Genomic DNA, 19,347 nt, shown 5'->3' with positions numbered 1-19,347 from the left:
GAAACTGAAAAGATAAAGGGATGGAAAGATTGATGAATAGTTGTTTGAAGATGGAAGATGGATAGATGATGTTGGATAGAAGATGATTGACTCTCTCAATCCGTGGGTTTGATTGAATCTCTCAATCTGGAATAAAACTGGCTGTTGAATCACTCAAACAACCTATGCTAGACGAATCAATAGAACACAAGAATCACTCAAGTATCCTAAAGACAGATTTCTATTCAAAGACTCTCTTTGATAAAAATAAACAAACTGAATATTATTTCTTAAGGATTGAAAGGTGAATCTAAAGTATACAAATGGGTCTGCTTATATAGAGCATGACCTCAGACAGAGACCAAACGGTCACAAAAAAAGAAAGGAAACAAAAACTAAACAAGGAAACCGATAAACTAGCCGTTAGGAGAATTTTTGGTTCCAATGACTTTCTTCAAGGGATTTGATTCTGGTTATGTATCTGGACGGTTTGAGGCTGTAAGTGAGCTTCTTGGGAACTTCTTTACTGAAGAAAATGTATAGAAGTCGTGCCAATCTTGATGGTAAAAGAGCAGTTGAGAATTGATGGCTTTTGACTCCAAAAATGGCAAGTATGGTCTTGTTTGATTCTGAATAATCTGATGGATGCTGGTGCATTGTAAGAACGTCTCTGACTCTCCTGGACGTTTGGATTGGTCTCCTGAATGGTTACATGTCTCTCCTGGTCGCCAATGTCTGGTTTGCAATTGATTGAACCGGCCAGCTTCCAAATAAGGCAAGTGCAGAACTGGTTTGTCCGGTTTTGAGAAATTGATCTTAACTCCATATTTCCGTGGACTTTTCTTCCCATTCTTGGTTTGTTGGAAAGCTAAGAGATCCTTCTTGAAGTCCAAGCTTTGGTTTGGGTCGGAACGCTTCTTTGTTGGGCTTGAAACAACTTCTAAACTCGGATACTCGCAGATGGACGGGATGGAGAACCTCCGGTTTGTAAAATTCATATCTTCCTTGTCCGAGTATCTTTGATGATGATACCAATTGGGATTGACTCCTTGTTGAGCGTAGAGTGCAGGAAATTTAGTTTCATGGACAATGTCTTCCTGGTTGGTGAGATACGCCGTTTTGATTGAACACATATCCTGGTGAGTCTTTGGATTAGCTGTTTGGTGCAACTGGTTGGCTTCTGGTTCAGGTACTGATTTGATGACCGCATCATACCCTCTCCCTTGAAAAAGTTTCGACCTCGAAACTGGATAATCTGCACCAAGATAGAGCAAGTTAGGTTTCATCCTCTTTTGAGATTCTAGGACCTTACCTTGGTATTCGATGGGTTTGATCTTTGATGGCACATATGGTGGCTCTTCTTTGAGTAGGAACGACAAGGCTACTCCTCTGTTTTGGTCTGGCACTCTGCTGGGTGGTGTCTTATCTTCTGGAACGTCTAGGATCAAGAGGTTGCTGATGACAACTTCTTTATTTCTTTTGGCATGTAAACACTTTGTGATCTCCTTGCGTTGCTCATCAATGTGATGCTTAGCCTCTGCCCCTGAAATAAATTCAACACTTTTGGCAGGAAACAAGTGGATTATATCTGGGTTTGAAAATTTATAAATAAGACAAGTAAAGTTCAGATTTACCCAAATGGTTTTAGCTAGTTGAAGGATGTTTTGCTCTTTGGCAGCTTGTTTGCTTTTGATGCTTCTTGCGTCTCCTTCAACGTTTTGTGGACAAGTCAGGTGCTGTCCCTGGTTCTCTTCCATCCTTTTACCATGGCTTGGTCGTCCATCACCTTGTCTTATCCCTGGATCAAAACTCTTTGGCAAAGACAAGTGCATAAATCTAGAATTTGAAAGTTTTAATGGAACAAGACTATCAGTTCTTTTATTTAAATCAAGTGATGTACCTAATATCAGAACTGGTGTCTTTTGTCTTTGGGCCGTGCACTTCTTCTGAGTTCCTAAACCTGTCTCAAAATCCTTTGGGAAAGACAAGTGCATCAATGTTGTCAAGGAGTAAGAAAGAAACACACTGATCTAAAGTAAAACTTACTTTGAGTTTTGGTTCTAGAAAAATCAATGGTTCTGGTTTTATCTTCCAATTGTGGAGTGGCTCAGGAATGATCTCATGACCTTGGACTTCTCTTGGAGTGGCCTCAGAAACTCTGGTACATTCAGTCGTGGCCTCACTTTCTTGTGGTTCACTCTTTCTTGTATAACTTTGGCTTGGATTCTGCCTCCATTTGTTGGAAATATTATCCCCATTACTCTTTTGGATCCTATGTTCCAAACTTGGGCTTCCTGTACCATGAACACACAAATTAGCTTTACTAATTATATCTTTATGTTGGATCATATCTGGTGTAGTGCTGGTCGGATTGGGCAGTATGGATGCCTCGGAATTGATCTCCTTAAGGAACATGTGTTTCCTTATGTCTTGAGCTTTATTCGGGTCCATCTCAATAATTTCTCCTGGTGGTTCTTCTTCAATGGACTCATGCTCCTTAGGACCTGTATTAACACCTTTTGGCATAGACAAGTGCATTATACAAGCATTGGAAACCAACAAATCAGACTGAATTAAACTATCACTTATTTTGATATTTCAGTTTTCTCTCCTAGTGATGTTTCTTTCAATTTCTTAGATGGACAAACAGCAGCAAAGTGTCCACGTCTATGACATCTGTAACATGTCTGATCTTTTAAATTTTTAGAGTTAGAGGACTTACCTTGGCTTCTTATGTTCTCTTGTTGGTTGGAAGTTTCTTTGGACCTTTGACATACTTCTTGTATCCCTTGTGATTCCATCAAAAGTGTAGGGATTGGTCTCTCTTGAAACTTCTCTGTTTGGGACGACCTCATAGCTCCTTTGTGAAGTGTAGGGACACTTGATGTCACCTTCTTGGGCTTAAGGCCGTGAGCACTCATAGGCATAGAAGCAGATTCTGGTTTTAAGCTAGACACCTCTTTCCTTGATGTTGCTTGGTGATGGTGCTTTGATGTGGTGCTTGTCCAGCCTTGATACTTCTTGGCTGGAGAAAGTTTCTCAACCTCCTCTGCCTTCTTTGAAGTGGACAATGACTTCCTTGGATCAGGACAGTGGGCGTGACTCTTATCAGCAGCTGGTCTTGCCTTTGGTGTTGACATTGAACTCCACCGATTTTCTTGGTACATAGGCCTTGTGAGAACTTTGTTGCTGGCCCTGAGCTTCCTTACAAACTCCTTATACATGCGTGCCTTAAGATCTCCCCAATTGAGTACTGGATTAGAGTAGTAGGTCTGGGCATCTTCTTGTTCCCACCAAGTGTAAGCTTTTCCAATAAGCATATCAAGGGCATATGATAGCTTATCTTCCTTTGGGATGTTCTTTGCTCGCAGCCACTGCTTCATATCATCCTCCCATCTTAAATAGACTCCAGGGTCCATGCTAGAACCTGAAAAGACTAGATAATCAGGTGTGTTCCCACGTTCTGTTCTGGATTGCTTCTTTGTGGCAGCTGGTGTTGATTGTGCTGTGGTGGATTTGGATCGGCCAGGTACTTTGTATGGAGTAACTCCATAGCTGGCTGGCGTCAGTGATTTCTTAAGAGGATTGCAAGCCTGGGTAGGATGTGGATCACATTCATCTTCCTCTCCCATACTGATTTCAGAATCAGTGTCAATGCTCCATGATTTGTTTTCTCGGCAACCTCCTTTCTTGTAAAATCTTGTGTTGCCTTGAGAGTGGTCTGGTGGTTTAGGTTCAGGACTTTCTTCACCAGGGTCGTCTCCATACTCTGAACTAGAGTATTCATCAGCAGAACACGATCTTTCAAAGCCATCCTCCTTACTGGACCATGCTTGGTCGGTTTCGTCGATATCGGAACATTGGCTTGAATCAAAAAAGTCTTCTTCTTCTGAGTAATACTCCATGGCGTCTCTTCTGTCTTTTCTTAATGTTTACCTTGCACAAACAGATAAAAGAAGAATCAATTCGTGGCTAGACAAACAAAGGAAAGAATAATGAGCAAAATGGAAACTTATTAATTTTTTTTTTTTTTTGAAAAGTTTGAAAACAAGAATGGAAAATTCCTTCTTTTTTTTTTTTTTTTAATATATATCAGAAGCAGCACGAAATATATTTAAAATAAACAAAGAAACAAGTTTTTATTTTGGTTTTCAGATTAATGGAAACACATAACACTTTTTTTTTAATGCAAATAAATCGAAAAAGGAAACTAGGAAATGAACTAATGCAAAAAATGACTAAATGGTTTTTTTTTATATATATATATATTTAAATGCACAATATAACTACTATATGGTATGCACGAAATAGGCATGAAACAATATATGAGATTTCTTTTTTTTTTTTTAAATGATGCAACATAAATGAGAAAAATTCAAAATGTGAGATTTTATGGTATGCAAAATTAAATATGGAAAGGGGAGCTGGGGGAAATGAATGCAAAAAACTAGACTAATATGTTAAAGGAATTTCGTGGATCAAACTAACAAAACTCTTTCTCTTTTTAATTTTCTTTTCTCAAGAACACAAAATGCAGAAATTCAAACTTGAAGCAAATAACAATTTTTATGGTTTTTTTTTTTTTTATAAATGAAAACTAGCAAGGAATGAAAAGAACAAAGATAGATATGGATTGATATCACCTGATATAGGAGCTTTAAGCTCTGATACCAAATGTTGCAGGCTGGGAAGCTGGGTCGATGAGATGGATGGGCGATGGGTTGATCTTATCGGTAAGGATGAAGACCGGATGGAAAGATGGTGAAGATGGACGACTTGCTGTTCCTTTTAATCCAATCTAACCTGGAAACAATGAAGAACAATGAGTTTATGAATAATTAAAATAAGAACAGAAACTGAAAAGATAAAGGGATGGAAAGATTGATGAATAGTTGTTTGAAGATGGAAGATGGATAGATGATGTTGGATAGAAGATGATTGACTCTCTCAATCCGTGGGTTTGATTGACTCTCTCAATCTGGAATAACACTGGCTGTTGAATAACTCAAACAACCTATGCTAGACGAATCAATAGAACACAAGAATCACTCAAGTATCCTAAAGACAGATTTCTATTCAAAGACTCTCTTTGATAAAAATAAACAAACTGAATATTATTTCTTAAGGATTGAAAGGTGAATCTAAAGTATACAAATGGGTCTGCTTATATAGAGCATGACCTCATACAGAGACCAAACGGTCACAAAAAAAGAAAGGAAACAAAAACTAAACAAGGAAACCGATAAACTAGCCGTTAGGAGAATTTTTGGTTCCAATGGCTTTCTTCAAGGGATTTGATTCTGGTTTTGTATCTGGACGGTTTGAGGCTGTAAGTGAGCTTCTTGGGAACTTCTTTACTGAAGAAATATGTATAGAAGTCGTGCCAATCATGATGGTAAAAGAGCTGTTGAGAATTGATGGCTTTTGACTCCAAAAATGGCAAGTATGGTCTTGTTTGATTCTGAATAATCTGATGGATGCTGGTGCATTGTAAGAACGTCTCTGACTGTTGTAGGCACGGGTCAGAGGGTCGAACGGATGGACGGATGGCCGTTCCGCGGTTCAACCTTGCCTCGGATGGATGGTACCGGCCGGCTCGTCTCTTGCTTGTGTTCGATCCTGAAACATATAGGAACCTTTAGTGAGTTTTCAATAGGAACAAGAACAGAACAAGATATGATTCTTTTGGTTTTTATGGAATTGGATGAATGAAATCTAAAACAAAAGATAGAGAAAAGAGTTGATTGGCGGATGGAATCTGCTGCTGGACGTATGTCTCTCTCAGCAAGATGCCTAGGTCGGATAGGAAGATAGATATGGATCCGGCTCTTGTTGGACGTGTGTCTCTCTCAAGATTCAGACAAGGAATGGAATGGATCGATGGACGCCACAAAGAACAATGGATCGGCTCTTTGATATGTCACACGGCTGCTCTCAATGTTTCACACAACTGAAAGACTTAGGGTTTCTTTGCTAAAGCAAAAACGATTTCATAAAAAGACTTAGCCGAAAAGTTGGCAACTACAAGGGGTTTAAATAGATGTTCCTTACTGGACTTTAAAGATAAAAAGGGCCTAGACAAATGGCCAAAGTCTTAACCGAAATAAAATAAAGAAAACAATAGACCGGTCGCGGTTTGAGATGTCCGGATCAGAACTCATAGTATGCTTGCTTGTTGCCTCATTAAAACCTTTCGGGAAAACCCAGTGGGACAAAACCTCGATAAGGAAAAAGAGTACAACACATACTACTCCTTCTGATGGTCGGCTATATCTCTGAACCGGAAGCAAGTTGGTTGGATGGATTGAGTATGAAGGTGGAAATGGTCAGGCCGGCTTCATTCTGGCCGATGGAGGAGAACTGGCTCGAATGGACAGGGTCTGGAACCTCTAGTGGTTCACCGGTGTCTTCCAGCTTCAAGTCAGACAACTCCTGGATCAATAGTTGCTTGAACCCGGTTTGTTCCTGTGCAAGCAACTCCTGGACAGCTTTGGCAAATCCAGCTCTTATAACTCTTGAACCGGACCTTGTGGTAGGACCTTTGCGGATAATGGGAACCTCAGTCGTGGGTACTACTACATCCCCTCCCTCTTGAACAGGTTCTGTCCTCAGAACATCTCCGTCATCTGCAATATAAGGAGACAAGTCAGACACATTGAACGTTCGGGAAACTTGGAACTCACCTGGCAGTTCTAGCCGGTAGGCATTGTCATTGATCCGATCGAGCACTCGGAATGGTCCGTCCCCTCGTGGGGATAATTTGCTCTTCCTCTCTTCCGGAAACCGTTCTGGCCTCATGTGGAGCCACACCCAGTCGCCTGGTTGGAAGATAACTTCTGTGCGCCCCTTGTTGAGCTTAATCCGGTTCCTTTCAGCCTTCTTCTCCAAAGTCTCCTTGACTTGCCGGTGCATGTTCTTCACAAACTCAGCCTTTTTGTCACCACTCTGGCTGACTTGCATGGCTGGTGGCAATGCGGCTAGGTCCATGGGCGTCTCTGGTCTAAAGCCATACACGATCTCAAAAGGGGAGAGATTAGTAATAGAGTGCCTTGCATGGTTATAAGCAAACTCAATGAAAGGCAAGCAACTCAACCAGTTTTTAAGATTCTTACCCACCGTAGCCCTCAACAACTGAGAGAGTGTACGGTTTACTACCTCGGTCTGTCCATCAGTCTGTGGATGGCAAGTGGTCGAGAAAAGGAGCTTGGTTCCAAGCTTTTTCCACAATGTCCTCCAGAAGTGGCTGAGAAATTTTGTGTCTCGGTCGGACACGATGGTACGAGGCACTCCATGTAAGCGCACCACTTCCTTGAAGAAGAGATCAGCGGTTTGGCTTGCATCATTGGTCTTGGAACACGGAATGAAGTGTGCCATCTTGGAGAACCTGTCCACTACAACAAAAATAGAATCCTTGTGTTCTATCTTGGGCAAGCCCAGCACAAAGTCCATAGACAGGTCGACCCACGGTGCAATAGGAATAGGTAAAGGCATGTGTAATCCATAAGGATGCGACCTGGATTTGGTTTTGAGACAGACAGTGCACTTGGCGCAAAGACTCTCGACGTAGCGCCTCATCCGGGGCCAATAGAAGTGGTCGGACAGGACGCTCAGAGTTTTGTCCCGACCGAAATGCCCCATCAACCCACCCCCATGAGCTTCTCTGGTCAGTAAATCTCGCATGGAACCATGAGGAATACACAGGCGTTTCTCCTTGAAGAGGAACCCGTCCTGCTGATAGAATGGACCCATGGCCCCCTTAGCCGTGTTACTGTAAAGCTCAGAAAAGTCAGGGTCAGTTTCATAAGACATTTTGAGTTGCTCAAAACCCATGATATTAGCCTCCATGGTGGTAATGAGTGTGTGGCGCCGGGATAGGGCGTCGGCCACTATGTTGTCCTTTCCCTTCTTGTACTTGATCACATAAGGGAAAGTTTCCACGAACTCCAGCCACCTAGCATGCCTCTTCTTGAGTGTGGTCTGGCCCCTCAAATGCTTAAGAGTCTCATGATCTGTATGAATAATAAACTCTTTAGACAAAAGATAATGTTGCCAAGTTTCAAGCGACCTTACTAGAGCATATAGCTCTTTATCATAGGTGGGGTAATTGAGGGCGGCTCCACTCAATTTCTCACTGAAAAAGGCCACTGGCCGGCCTCCTTGGGTCAGCACGGCTCCTATTCCTGTCCCTGAAGCATCACACTCAATCTCAAAAGGTTTATCAAAGTTAGGAAGAGTTAGAACCGGTGCATGTGTCAAGCTATATTTAAGCCTGTTGAAAGACTCCTCTTGGGCAGGGCCCCAAGCAAAGGTTACATTCTTCTTGATCACGGAGGTCATTGGGGCGGCAATGGTACTGAAGTCCTTCACAAATCGTCGATAGAAACTGGCCAGCCCATGGAAGCTGCGGATATGTCCGATCGTGGTCGGAGTCGGCCAGTCTTGTATCGCCTTGATCTTCTCTTCATCAACCTTCAGTCCCTGTGAACTCACAACAAAGCCTAAAAATACCAACTGATCAGTGCAGAATACACATTTCTTAAGGTTAGCATAAAGGCCTTCTTGCCTTAAGGCTTTCAAAACCTGTTCTAGGTGTCCCATGTGTTCAGTTAAAGACCTGCTGTAAATCAAGATATCATCAAAGTATACAACCACGAATTTACCAATGTAAGGTCGGAGGACCTCATTCATGAGTCTCATGAAGGTACTAGGGGCGTTGGTAAGGCCAAACGGCATCACCAGCCACTCGTATAGACCTTGCTTGGTCTTGAAGGCAGTTTTCCACTCATCTCCTTCCTTCATGCGGACTTGATGGTATCCACTCCTGAGATCAATCTTAGAAAACACAACAGACCCACTCAGTTCATCCAACATATCATCTAATCTGGGTATAGGGTACCGATATTTGATGGTTATGTTGTTGATGGCTCGGCAGTCCACACACATGCGCCACGTCCCATCCTTCTTAGGCACTAGTAAGACCGGGACCGTACAGGGACTAAGGCTCTCGCGGATGTAGCCTTTGTCCATGAGATCTTGGACCTGCCGCTCCAGCTCCTTGGCTTCCTCAGGGTTGACACGGTAAGCAGCTCGGTTTGGTAGTGGCGCGCCGGGTACAAGGTCGATCTGATGTTCTATGCCACGGACAGGGGGTAAACCGGCTGGAATCTCATCAGGAAAGACATCCTTGTAACGTCCCATGAGGTCTTGTACTACGTCCGGTACTTCAGGAGCTTCTAGACCTGCAAAGCAACCTTCCTTAAAGATCATTAGTAGCACCTGTGTCTCACGTTGTAATGATTTAAGCACTTGTCCGGAAGTCATGTAAAGGTTAGTGTTACTTACCTGGCCGGACTGCGTCATGGCCTTTTGCATATCATGAACTTCTTGAGGGCTGAGAGGTGCTAGGCTGTGCTTCCTGTTGTTGTGGACGAAGCTACAGATGTTGGTGCGTCCATGGTGAAGAGTCTCCTTGTCAAACTGCCACGGCCTTCCTAAAAGTATATGGCCGGCTTGCATGGGCACAACATCACACTTGACCTGGTCTTGGTACTTGCCAATACTGAAGGACACAACAACTTGTTCGGCAATCTTGAGCTCAGTCTCATCATTGAGCCATTTGAGACGGTATGGCCGAGGATGGGCAGTTTTGACCAGCCCTAGCTTATCAACAAGATACTTGCTAGCCACGTTAGTACAAGATCCGCCATCTATGATCAAACTACATACCTTGTGATCAACACTACATCTTGTGTGAAAGATGTTCTCCCGCTGGATGGTCTCTGGATCAAAGAGGGTGCTAAGAGCTCTCCGGGTCACTAGCAGCTCGCCGGTCTCCGGGTAGTCGGTTACTTCTTCATCAGAGATCACTGCCGCGGCCTCTGCCTCATCTTGGGATTCATACTCGCCATCCCCCTTTAGGACCATCACTCGTTTGTTTGGACAATCCCGAGCGTAGTGGCCCTTGCCCTGAAACTTATAACAAATGATATCACGGGTATGCAATGTTTGGGCTTGAGTCTTACCCTGCTCCGGTTTGGATGCATTAGACGATTCAGCCTGGTTTGTCTTGAATCGGCTCTCAATCTCAATCGTCTTGCTCTTGTCGCCTTGCTTTGAGCCCGGTTGAGTCCACGCAGGTTTGCTGCGGTTGGTGCTGGCCGTCTTGCGCTTGATGTGCTGCTCGGCTTGCGTAGCAAAGTGCAACAGGTCGTTGAAGTCTTCATACTGTTGCCTCTCCACCTTGCGGGCAATGCGGTCTTGCAGCCCTTCCAGAAATTGGGACATCATTGTCTCTTCGGGCTCGTCGGTCTCAAGCTTATTCCTAAGTGCCTCGAACTCCTCAAAGTACTCCTCCACAGTCTTAGTTCCCTGCGTAAGTTTACGAAAACGTTTTAGCACGTCACGCTGGTAGTAAGATGGAATGTACCTCGCGCGAAGCTTGGTCCGCATCTCGGTCCAATTACGCGCTCTCCACACTGGCCCGGACTTGGCAACGTCTCGATCCCACCACGAAAGAGCATTGTCCGTCAGCTGGGCTGCTGCTAGGGCAACCTTCTTGGCCTCACTATATTGGTAATAGTCGAAGATGTACTCCATGCGCTTCTCCCACACGATGTAGGCGTCCGGATCAACCTTGCCAGCAAACGTTGGGGGATGAAGCTTAAGCGCCTTGCCTCCCAACCAAGGCTCTTCCTCCTCTCGGTCTCGACCTCCTCTACGGTCGCGGCCTCCTCCTACTTGGGCCCGGGGTCCTCGCGCGTTCCTCCTCCCTCCCCGTTTGGCCTCTCTTCGTCCTGACTGCGCGTATCATCGGTACTGTCCGCGTCCGAGTCAGTGTCATGCGGGTCAGGCTGATTCCTTCCTGGTGGTCGAGGTCCATTGGGTCTGCCTCCCTGCCGTAGCTGAGTAAGCTCGGCGGTTATAGCCCTAAGGCTCGCCCTCAACTCTTCAATGTCGGCTAGGAGCTGAGCGTTTATGGCCGCTTGATCTTGACCTACATTTCCCATAGTTTCTCTGAAAAGATACTGAAAGAAAAATTAGAGGCAAGAGGGATTAAATAGTAGCTTGGGGTTGGATACTTGAGTATCGACCAAGGCTAAAAGTAAATGCTAAAATTTATGAATAAAATCGAATCAAGTTGAAAAAGGAAAGATGAATAATTTTTTTTGATTTTCGAAAACTTGGAAAGAAAGTAAAACTTCTTTTAATTTTTTTTTTTTAAATGCAAAAATCGAAAACTTGGAGAACAATCCGAAATTTTTTTTAAAAAGGAAAGTAAATATTTTTTTTTTTGAATTGTGACGGCTAGGGTTCAGAAAGAACTGAGTTTCGCAGGAAACTTCAGCTCTGATACCAAAATGTTGTAGGCACGGGTCGGAGGGTCGAACGGATGGACGGATGGCCGTTCCGCGGTTCAACCTTGCCTCGGATGGATGGTACCGGCCGGCTCGTCTCTTGCTTGTGTTCGATCCTGAAACAGATAGGAACCTTTAGTGAGTTTTCAATAGGGAACAGAACAAGATATGATTCTTTTGGTTTTTATGGAATTGGATGAATGAAATCTAAAACAAAAGATAGAGAAAAGAGTAGATTGGCGGATGGAATCTGCTGCTGGACGTATGTCTCTCTCAGCAAGATGCCTAGGTCGGATAGGAAGATAGATATGGATCCGGCTCTTGTTGGACGTGTGTCTCTCTCAAGATTCAGACAAGGAATGGAATGGATCGATGGACGCCACAAAGAACAATGGATCGGCTCTTTGATATGTCACACGGCTGCTCTCAATGTTCACACAACTGAAAGACTTAGGGTTTCTTTGCTAAAGCAAAAACGATTTCATAAAAAGACTTAGCCGAAAAGTTGGCAACTACAAGGGTTTAAATAGATGTTCCTTACTGGACTTTAAAGATAAAAAGGGCCTAGACAAATGGCCAAAGTCTTAACCGAAAAATAAAGAAAACAATAGACCGGTCGCGGTTTGAGATGTCCGGATCAGAACTCATAGTATGCTTGCTTGTTGCCTCATTAAAACCTTTCGGGAAAACCCAGTGGGACAAAACCTCGATAAGGAAAAAGAGTACAACACATACTACTCCTTCTGATGGTCGGCTATATCTCTGAACCGGAAGCAAGTTGGTTGGATGGATTGAGTATGAAGGTGGAAACGGTCAGGCCGGCTTCATTCTGGCCGATGGAGGAGAACTGGCTCGAATGGACAGGGTCTGGAACCTCTAGTGGTTCACCGGTGTCTTCCAGCTTCAAGTCAGACAACTCCTGGATCAATAGTTGCTTGAACCCGGTTTGTTCCTGTGCAAGCAACTCCTGGACAGCTTTGGCAAATCCAGCTCTTATAACTCTTGAACCGGACCTTGTGGTAGGACCTTTGCGGATAATGGGAACCTCAGTCGTGGGTACTACAACACTGACTCTCCTGGACGTTTGGATTGGTCTCCTGAATGGTTAGATGTCTCTCCTGGTCGCCAATGTCTGGTTTGCAATTGATTGAACCGGCCAGCTTCCAAATAAGGCAAGTGCAGAACTGGTTTGTCCGGTTTTGAGAAATTGATCTTAACTCCATATTTCCGTGGACTTTTCTTCCCATTCTTGGCTTGTTGGAAAGCTAAGAGACCCTTCTTGAAGTCCAAGCTTTGGTTTGGGTCGGAACGCTTCTTTGTTGGGCTTGAAACAACTTCTAAACTCGGATACTCGCAGATGGACGGGATGGAGAACCTCCGGTTTGTAAAATTCATATCTTCCTTGTCCGAGTATCTTTGATGATGATTCCAATTGGGATTGACTCCTTGTTGAGCGTAGAGTGCAGGAAATTTAGTTTCATGGACAATGTCTTCCTGGTTGGTGAGATACGCCGTTTGATTGAACACATATCCTGGTGAGTCTTTGGATTAGCTGTTTGGTGCAACTGGTTAGCTTCTGGTTCAGGTACTGATTTGATGACCGCATCAGTGGGTGTCTGCCAGCACACGTAGGACGTCCGTGGATGGTAGTGGCTGTCCGTCAGCACACACAGGACGTCCGTGGCTGTCCGTGTGTGTCCGTCAGCACACACAAGACGTCTGTGGGTGTCCGTCAGCACACACTGGACGTCCGAGTGTGTCCACTAGCACACACAGGGCGTCCGTGGCTGTCCGTCTGTGTCCGTCAGCACACACAAGATGTCTGTGGCTGTCCATCAGTACACATATCAGCAAGTTGGTACTTGAACTCAGCATGCGGGCCCTTCCTGTGGACTGTTCGGGTGATTTTGGCCCACGTGGGCTGTCTGTTCAGTACACACAGGACGTCCGTGGGTGTCCGTCAAAACACACAGGACGTCCGTGGGTGTCCGTCAGCACACACAGGACGTCTGTGGCTGTCCGTGTGTGTCCGTGTGTGTCCGTCAGCACACACAGGACGTCTGTGGCTGTCCATCAGTACACATATCAGCACGTTGGTCCTTGGACTCAGCATACTGACCCTTCCCGTGGACTGTTTGGGTGATTTTGGCCCTCGTGGGCTGTCTGTTCAGTACATACAGGATGTCCGTGGGTGTCCGTCAGCACACAGAGGACGTCCGTGGGTGTCCGTCAGCACACACATGACGTCTGTGTGTGTCCGTCAGCACACACAGGACGTCCGTTGCCGTCTGTGTGTGTCCGTTTGTGTCCGTGTGCACACAAAGGACGTCCGTGGCTGTCCATCAGTACACATATCAGCACGTTGGTCCTTGGACTCAGCACGCTGGCCCTTCCCTGGACTATTTGGGTGATTTTAGCCCACGTGGGCTGTCTGTTCAGTACACACAGGACTTCCGTGGGTGTCCGCCAGCACACACAGGACGTCCGTGGCTGTCTGTGGCTGTCCGTCTGCACACAAAGGACGTCCGTGGCTATCCGTGTGTGTCTGTCAGCACACACAAGACGTCTGTGGGTGTCCGTCAGCACACACTGGACGTCCGAGTGTGTCCACTAGCACACATAGGGCGTCCGTGGCTGTCCGTGTGTGTCCGTCAGCACACACAGGACGTCCTAGGCTGTCCATCAGTACACATATCAGCACGTTGGTCCTTGGACTCAGCACGCTGGCCCTTCCCGTGGCCTATTTGGGTGATTTTGGCCCAAGTGGGCTGTCTGTTCAGTACACACAGGACGTCTGTGGGTGTCCGCCAGCACACACAGGACGTCTGTGGCTGTCTGTGGCTGTTCGTCAGCACACACAGGACGTCTGTGGCTGTTCGTGAGTGTCCGTCAGCACACACAGGACGTCTGTGGCTGTCCATCAGTACACATATCAGCACACTGGTCCTTGGACTCAGCACGCTGGCCCTTCCCGTGGACTGTTCGGGTGATTTTGGCCCATGTGGGCTATCTGTTCATTACACATAGGACGTCTGTGGGTGTCCGTCAGCACACACATGATGTCCGTGTGTGTCCGTCAGCACACACAAGACGTCCGTGGTTGTCCGTATGTGTCTGTGTGTGTCCGTCAGCACACACAGGATGTATGTGGCTGTCCATCAGTACACATATCAGCACGTTGGTCCTTGGACTCAGCACGCTGACCCTTCCCGTGGACTGTTCGGTGTTTTTTTGGCCCACGTGGGCTGTCTGTTCTGTACACACAGGACGTCCTTTGGTGTCCACCAGCACACACAGGACGGCCGTGGCTGTCCGTGTGTGTCCGTGTGTGTCCGTCTGTGTCCGTCAGCACACACAAGACGTCTGTGGCTGTCCATCAGTACACATATCAGCACGCTGGCCCTTCCTGTGGACTTTTTGGGTGATTTTTGGCCCACCTGGGCTGTCTGTTCTATTTGGGTGATTTTGGCCCAAGTGGGCTGTCTGTTCAGTACACACAGGACGTCTGTGGGTGTCCGCCAGCACACACAGGACGTCTGTGGCTGTTCGTCAGCACAGACAGGACGTCTGTGGCTGTTCGTGTGTGTCCGCCAGCACACACAGGACGTCTGTGGCTGTCCATCAGTACACATATCAGCAAGTTGGTCCTTGGACTCAGCACGCTGACCCTTCCCGTGGACTGTTCGGGTGTTTTTGGCCCACCTGGGCTGTCTGTTCTTTACACACAAGACGTCCGTGGGTGTCCACCAGCGAACACAGGACGGCCGTGGCTGTCCGTGTGTGTCCGTGTGTGTCTGTCAGCACACACAGGACGTCTGTCGCTGTCCATCAGTACACATATCAGCACGTTGGTCCTTGGACTCAGCATGCTGTCCCTTCCCGTGGACTGTTTGGGTGATTTTTGGCCCCCGTGGGCTGTCTGTTCAGTACACACAGGACGTCCGTGGGTGTCCGCCAGCACACGCAGGACGTCCGTGGCTGTCTGTGACTGTCCGTCAGCACACACAAGATGTCGATGGCTGTCCGTGTGTGTCTGTGTTGTTAGTCAGGCACACACAGGACGTCCGTGGGTGTCCGTCAGCACACACAGGACGTCCGTGTGGGTCCGTCAGCACACACAGGACGTCCGTTGTGTTCTGTGTGGTCTTCATCACACATAGGACGTCCATGGCTGTCCTCAGTACACATATCAGCACGTTGGGTCCTTGGACTCAGCACGCTGGCCCTTCTCGTGGAATGTTTGGGTGAGTTTTGGCCCACGTGGGCTGTCTGGTCAGTACACAACACGACGTCCATGGGGGTCCACCAGAACACGTAGGACGTCCGTGGCTGTCTGGCGGTCCGTCAGCACACACAGGACGTCCGGGCTGTACGTGTGTGTCCGTGTGTGTCCGTCAGCACACAAATGACATCATGTGTGTCCTTCAGCACACACAGGACGTCTGTGTGGTCTCCGTCAGCACACATAGGACGGTCGTGTGGCTGCCGTGTGTGTCCGTCCGTCAGCACACACAGGACGTCTGTGGCTATCCTCAGTACACATATCAGCACGTTGGACCTTGGACTCAGCACGCTGACCCTTCCCGTGGACTGTTCGGGTGATTTTGGCCCACGTGGGCTGTCTGTTGAATACACACAGGACATCCGTGGGTATCCGCCAGCACATGTAGGACATCCATGGCTGTTCGTGGCTTTCCGTCAGCATTCACAGGACGTCCATGGCTGTCTGTGTGTGTCTGAGTGTGTCCGCCAGAACACACAGGACGTCCGTGGGTGTCCGTCAGCACACACAGGACGTCCGTGGGTGTCCGTCAGCACACACAGGACGTCCGTGGCTGTCCGTGTGAGTCCGTGTGTGTCCGTCAGCACACACAGGACGTCTGTGGCTGTCCATCAGTACACATATCAGCACGTTGGTCCTTGGACTCAGCACGCTGGCCATTCCCGTGGACTATTACGGTGATTTTTGGCCCACGTGGGCTGTCTGTTCATACACACAGGACGTCCGTGGGTGTCTGGTCATGCAGCACACGCAGGACGTCCGTGGCTTTTCGTGGCTGGCCGTCAGCACACACAGGACGTCTGTGGCTGTCCGTGTTTCGTTGTGTCCGTCGCACACACAGGAGGTATGTGGCTGTCCATCATACACATATCAGCACGTTGGTCCTTGGACTCAGCACGCTGACCCGTCCCGTGGACTGTGTCGGGTGTTTTTGGCCCACGTGGGCTGTCTGTTCTGTACACACATGACATCCTGGGTGTCCACCAGCACACACAGGACGGCCGTGGCTGTCCGTGTGTGTCTGTGTGTGTCCGTCTGTGTTCGTCAGCACACCAGGACGTCTGTGGCTATCCATCAGTAACATATTCAGCACGTTGGTCCTTGGACTAAGCACGCTGACCCTTCCCCGTGGACTGTTTGGTGATTTTTGGCCACGTGGGCTGTCTGTTCAGTACACACAGGACGTCGTGGGGTCCGCCAGCACACACATGACGTCTGTGGGTGTCCGTCAGCACACACAGGACATCTGTGGCTGTCGTGTTTGTCGGTGTGTGTCCGTCAGCACACACAGGACGTATGTGGCTGTCCATCAGTACACATATTAGCACGTTGGTCCTTGGACTCAGCACGCTGACCCTTCCCGTGGACTGTTTGGGTGTTTTTGGCCCATGTGGGCTGTCTGTTCTGTACACACAGGACGTCCGAGGGTGTCCACCAGCAAGCACAGGATGGCCGTGGCTGTCCGTGTGTGTCTGTGCGTGTCCGTCTATGTCCGTCACCACACATAGGACGTCTGTGGCTGTCCGTGGGTGTCCGTCAGCACACATAGGACGTCCGTCGGTGTCCGTCAGCACACACATGACGTCTGTGTGTGTCCGTCAGCACACAAAAGACGTCAGTTGCTGTCCGTATGTGTCTGTGTGTGTCCGTCAGCACACACAAGACGTATGTGGTTGTCCATCAATACACATATCAGCACGTTGGTCCTTGGACTCAGCACGCTGACCCTTCCCGTGGACTGTTTTGGGTGTTTTTGGCCCACATGGGCTGTCTGTTCTGTACACACAGGACGTCGTGGGTGTCCACCAAGCACACAATGGACGACCGTGGCTGTCCGTGTGTGTTTCGTGGGTGTCCGTTTGTACACACGGACGTCCGGTGGTTGTCCTCTGAATACACACGGGACGTCCGTGGGTGTCCACCAGCACACACGGACGGCCGTGGCTGTCCGTGTGTGTCTGTGCGTGTCCGTCTGTGTCCGTCAGCACACACAGGACGTGTGTGGCTGTCCATCAGTACACATATCAGCACGTTGGTCCTTGGACTCAGCACGCTGGCCCTTCCCGTGGACTGTTTGGGTGATTTTTGGCCCACGTGGGCTGTCTGTTCAGTACACACAGGACGTCCGTGGGTGTCCGCCAGCACACCCAGGACATCCGTGGCTGTTCGTGGCTGTCCGTCAGCACCACCCGAAACGTCCATGGCTGTTCGTGTGTGTCTGTGTGTGTCCGTCAGAACACACATGACATCTGTGGCTGTCCGTGTGTGTCCGTCAGCACACACAGGACGTCTGTGGCTGTCCATAAGTACACATATCAGCACGTTGGTCCTTGGACTCAGCAGGCTGACCCTTCCCGGTGGACTGTTTGGGTAATTTTGCCCACGTGGGCTGTCTGTTCAGTACAATACAGGACGTCTGGGGTGTCCGCCAGAACACCAGGACGTCCGTGGGTGTCCGTCAGCAACACAGACGTCTGGTGGTGTCCGTCAGCACACACAGACGTCCGTGGCTGTCCGTGTGAGTCCGTGTGTGTCCGTCAGCACACACAGACGTCTGTGGCTGTCCATCAGTACACATATCAGCACGTTGGTCCTTGGACTCAGCACGCTGGCCATTCCGTGGACTATTACGGTGATTTTTGGCCCACGTGGGCTGTCTTTCAGTACACACAGGAAGTCCGTGGGTGTCTGCCAGCACACGCAGGAACGTCCGTAGGCTTTGTGGCTGTCCGTCAGCACACACAGGACGTCTGTGGCTGTCCGTGTTTGTCTGTGTGTGTCCGTCAGCACACACAGGAGGTATGTGGCTGTCCATCAGTACAAATATCAGCACGTTGGTCCTGGACTCAGCACGCTGACCCCTTCCCGTGGACTGTTTCGGGGGTGTTTTTGGCCACACGTGGGCTGTCTGTTCTGTACACACAGACATCCTTGGGTGTCGACCAGCACACACAGGACGGCCGTGGCTGTCCGTGTGTGTCTGTGTGTGTCGTCTGTGTTCGTCAGCACACACAGGACGTCTGTGGCTATCCATCAGTACACATATCAGCACGTTGGTCCCTTGGACTAAGCACGCTGACCCGTCCCGTGGACTGTTTGGGGTGATTTTTTGCCCACGTGGCTGTCTGTTCAGTACACACAGGACGTCCGTGGTGTCCGCCAGCACACACATGAGTCTGTGGGTATCCGTCAGCACACACAGGACACCTGTGGCTGTCGTGTTTGTCTGTGTGTGTCCCGTCACACCACAGGATGTATGTGGCTGTCCATCAGTACACATATTAGCACGTTGGTCCTTGGACACATCACGCTGACCTTCCCGTGGACTGTTTGGGTGTTTTTGGCCCATGTGGGCTGTCTGTTCTGTACACACAGGACGTCCGAGGGGGCCACCAGCAAGCACATGATGACCGTGGCTTCCGTGGTGTGTCTTTGCGTGTCCCGTCTATGTCCGTACCACACATAGGACGTCTGTGGCTGTCCATCCGTACACATATCAGCACGTTGGTCCTTGGACTCAGCACTCTGGCCCTTCTGTGGACTGTTTGGGTGATTTTTTGGCCCCGTGGGCTGTCTTTTCATTACACATAGGACACTCTGTGGGTGTCCGTCAGCCACACATGACGTCTGTGTGGTCCGTCAGCACACAAAGACGTCAGTTGCTGTCCGTATGTGTCTGTGTGTGTCCGTCAGCACACACAGACGTATGTGGTTGTCCATCAATACACATAT

General features: G+C 48.1%; 2 protein-coding genes across 2 annotated transcripts; both read right to left on the bottom strand.

The window, feature by feature from the left end:
- Positions 1-452: 452 nt before the first annotated feature.
- On the bottom strand, positions 453-2,578 carry LOC117130203. The gene is made up of 2 exons (XM_033283224.1): positions 2,026-2,578; positions 453-1,952 (listed from the first exon to the last, which is right to left on the bottom strand). The coding sequence occupies exons 1-2, from the start codon at positions 2,515-2,517 to the stop codon at positions 453-455; spliced, it is 1,992 nt and encodes a 663-aa protein (XP_033139115.1). The 5' UTR covers positions 2,518-2,578.
- Positions 2,565-3,884, bottom strand: LOC103849420. Its single transcript, XM_009126185.3, has one exon. It carries the CDS (start codon positions 3,882-3,884, stop codon positions 2,565-2,567), a length of 1,320 nt encoding a protein of 439 aa, XP_009124433.2.
- Positions 3,885-19,347: the final 15,463 nt, after the last annotated feature.

Source organism: Brassica rapa, unplaced genomic scaffold (assembly GCF_000309985.2).
Source record: "Brassica rapa cultivar Chiifu-401-42 unplaced genomic scaffold, CAAS_Brap_v3.01 Scaffold0354, whole genome shotgun sequence".
Lineage (NCBI taxonomy): Eukaryota > Viridiplantae > Streptophyta > Magnoliopsida > Brassicales > Brassicaceae > Brassica > Brassica rapa.
This window is presented reverse-complemented; position numbering and strand designations above follow the sequence as displayed.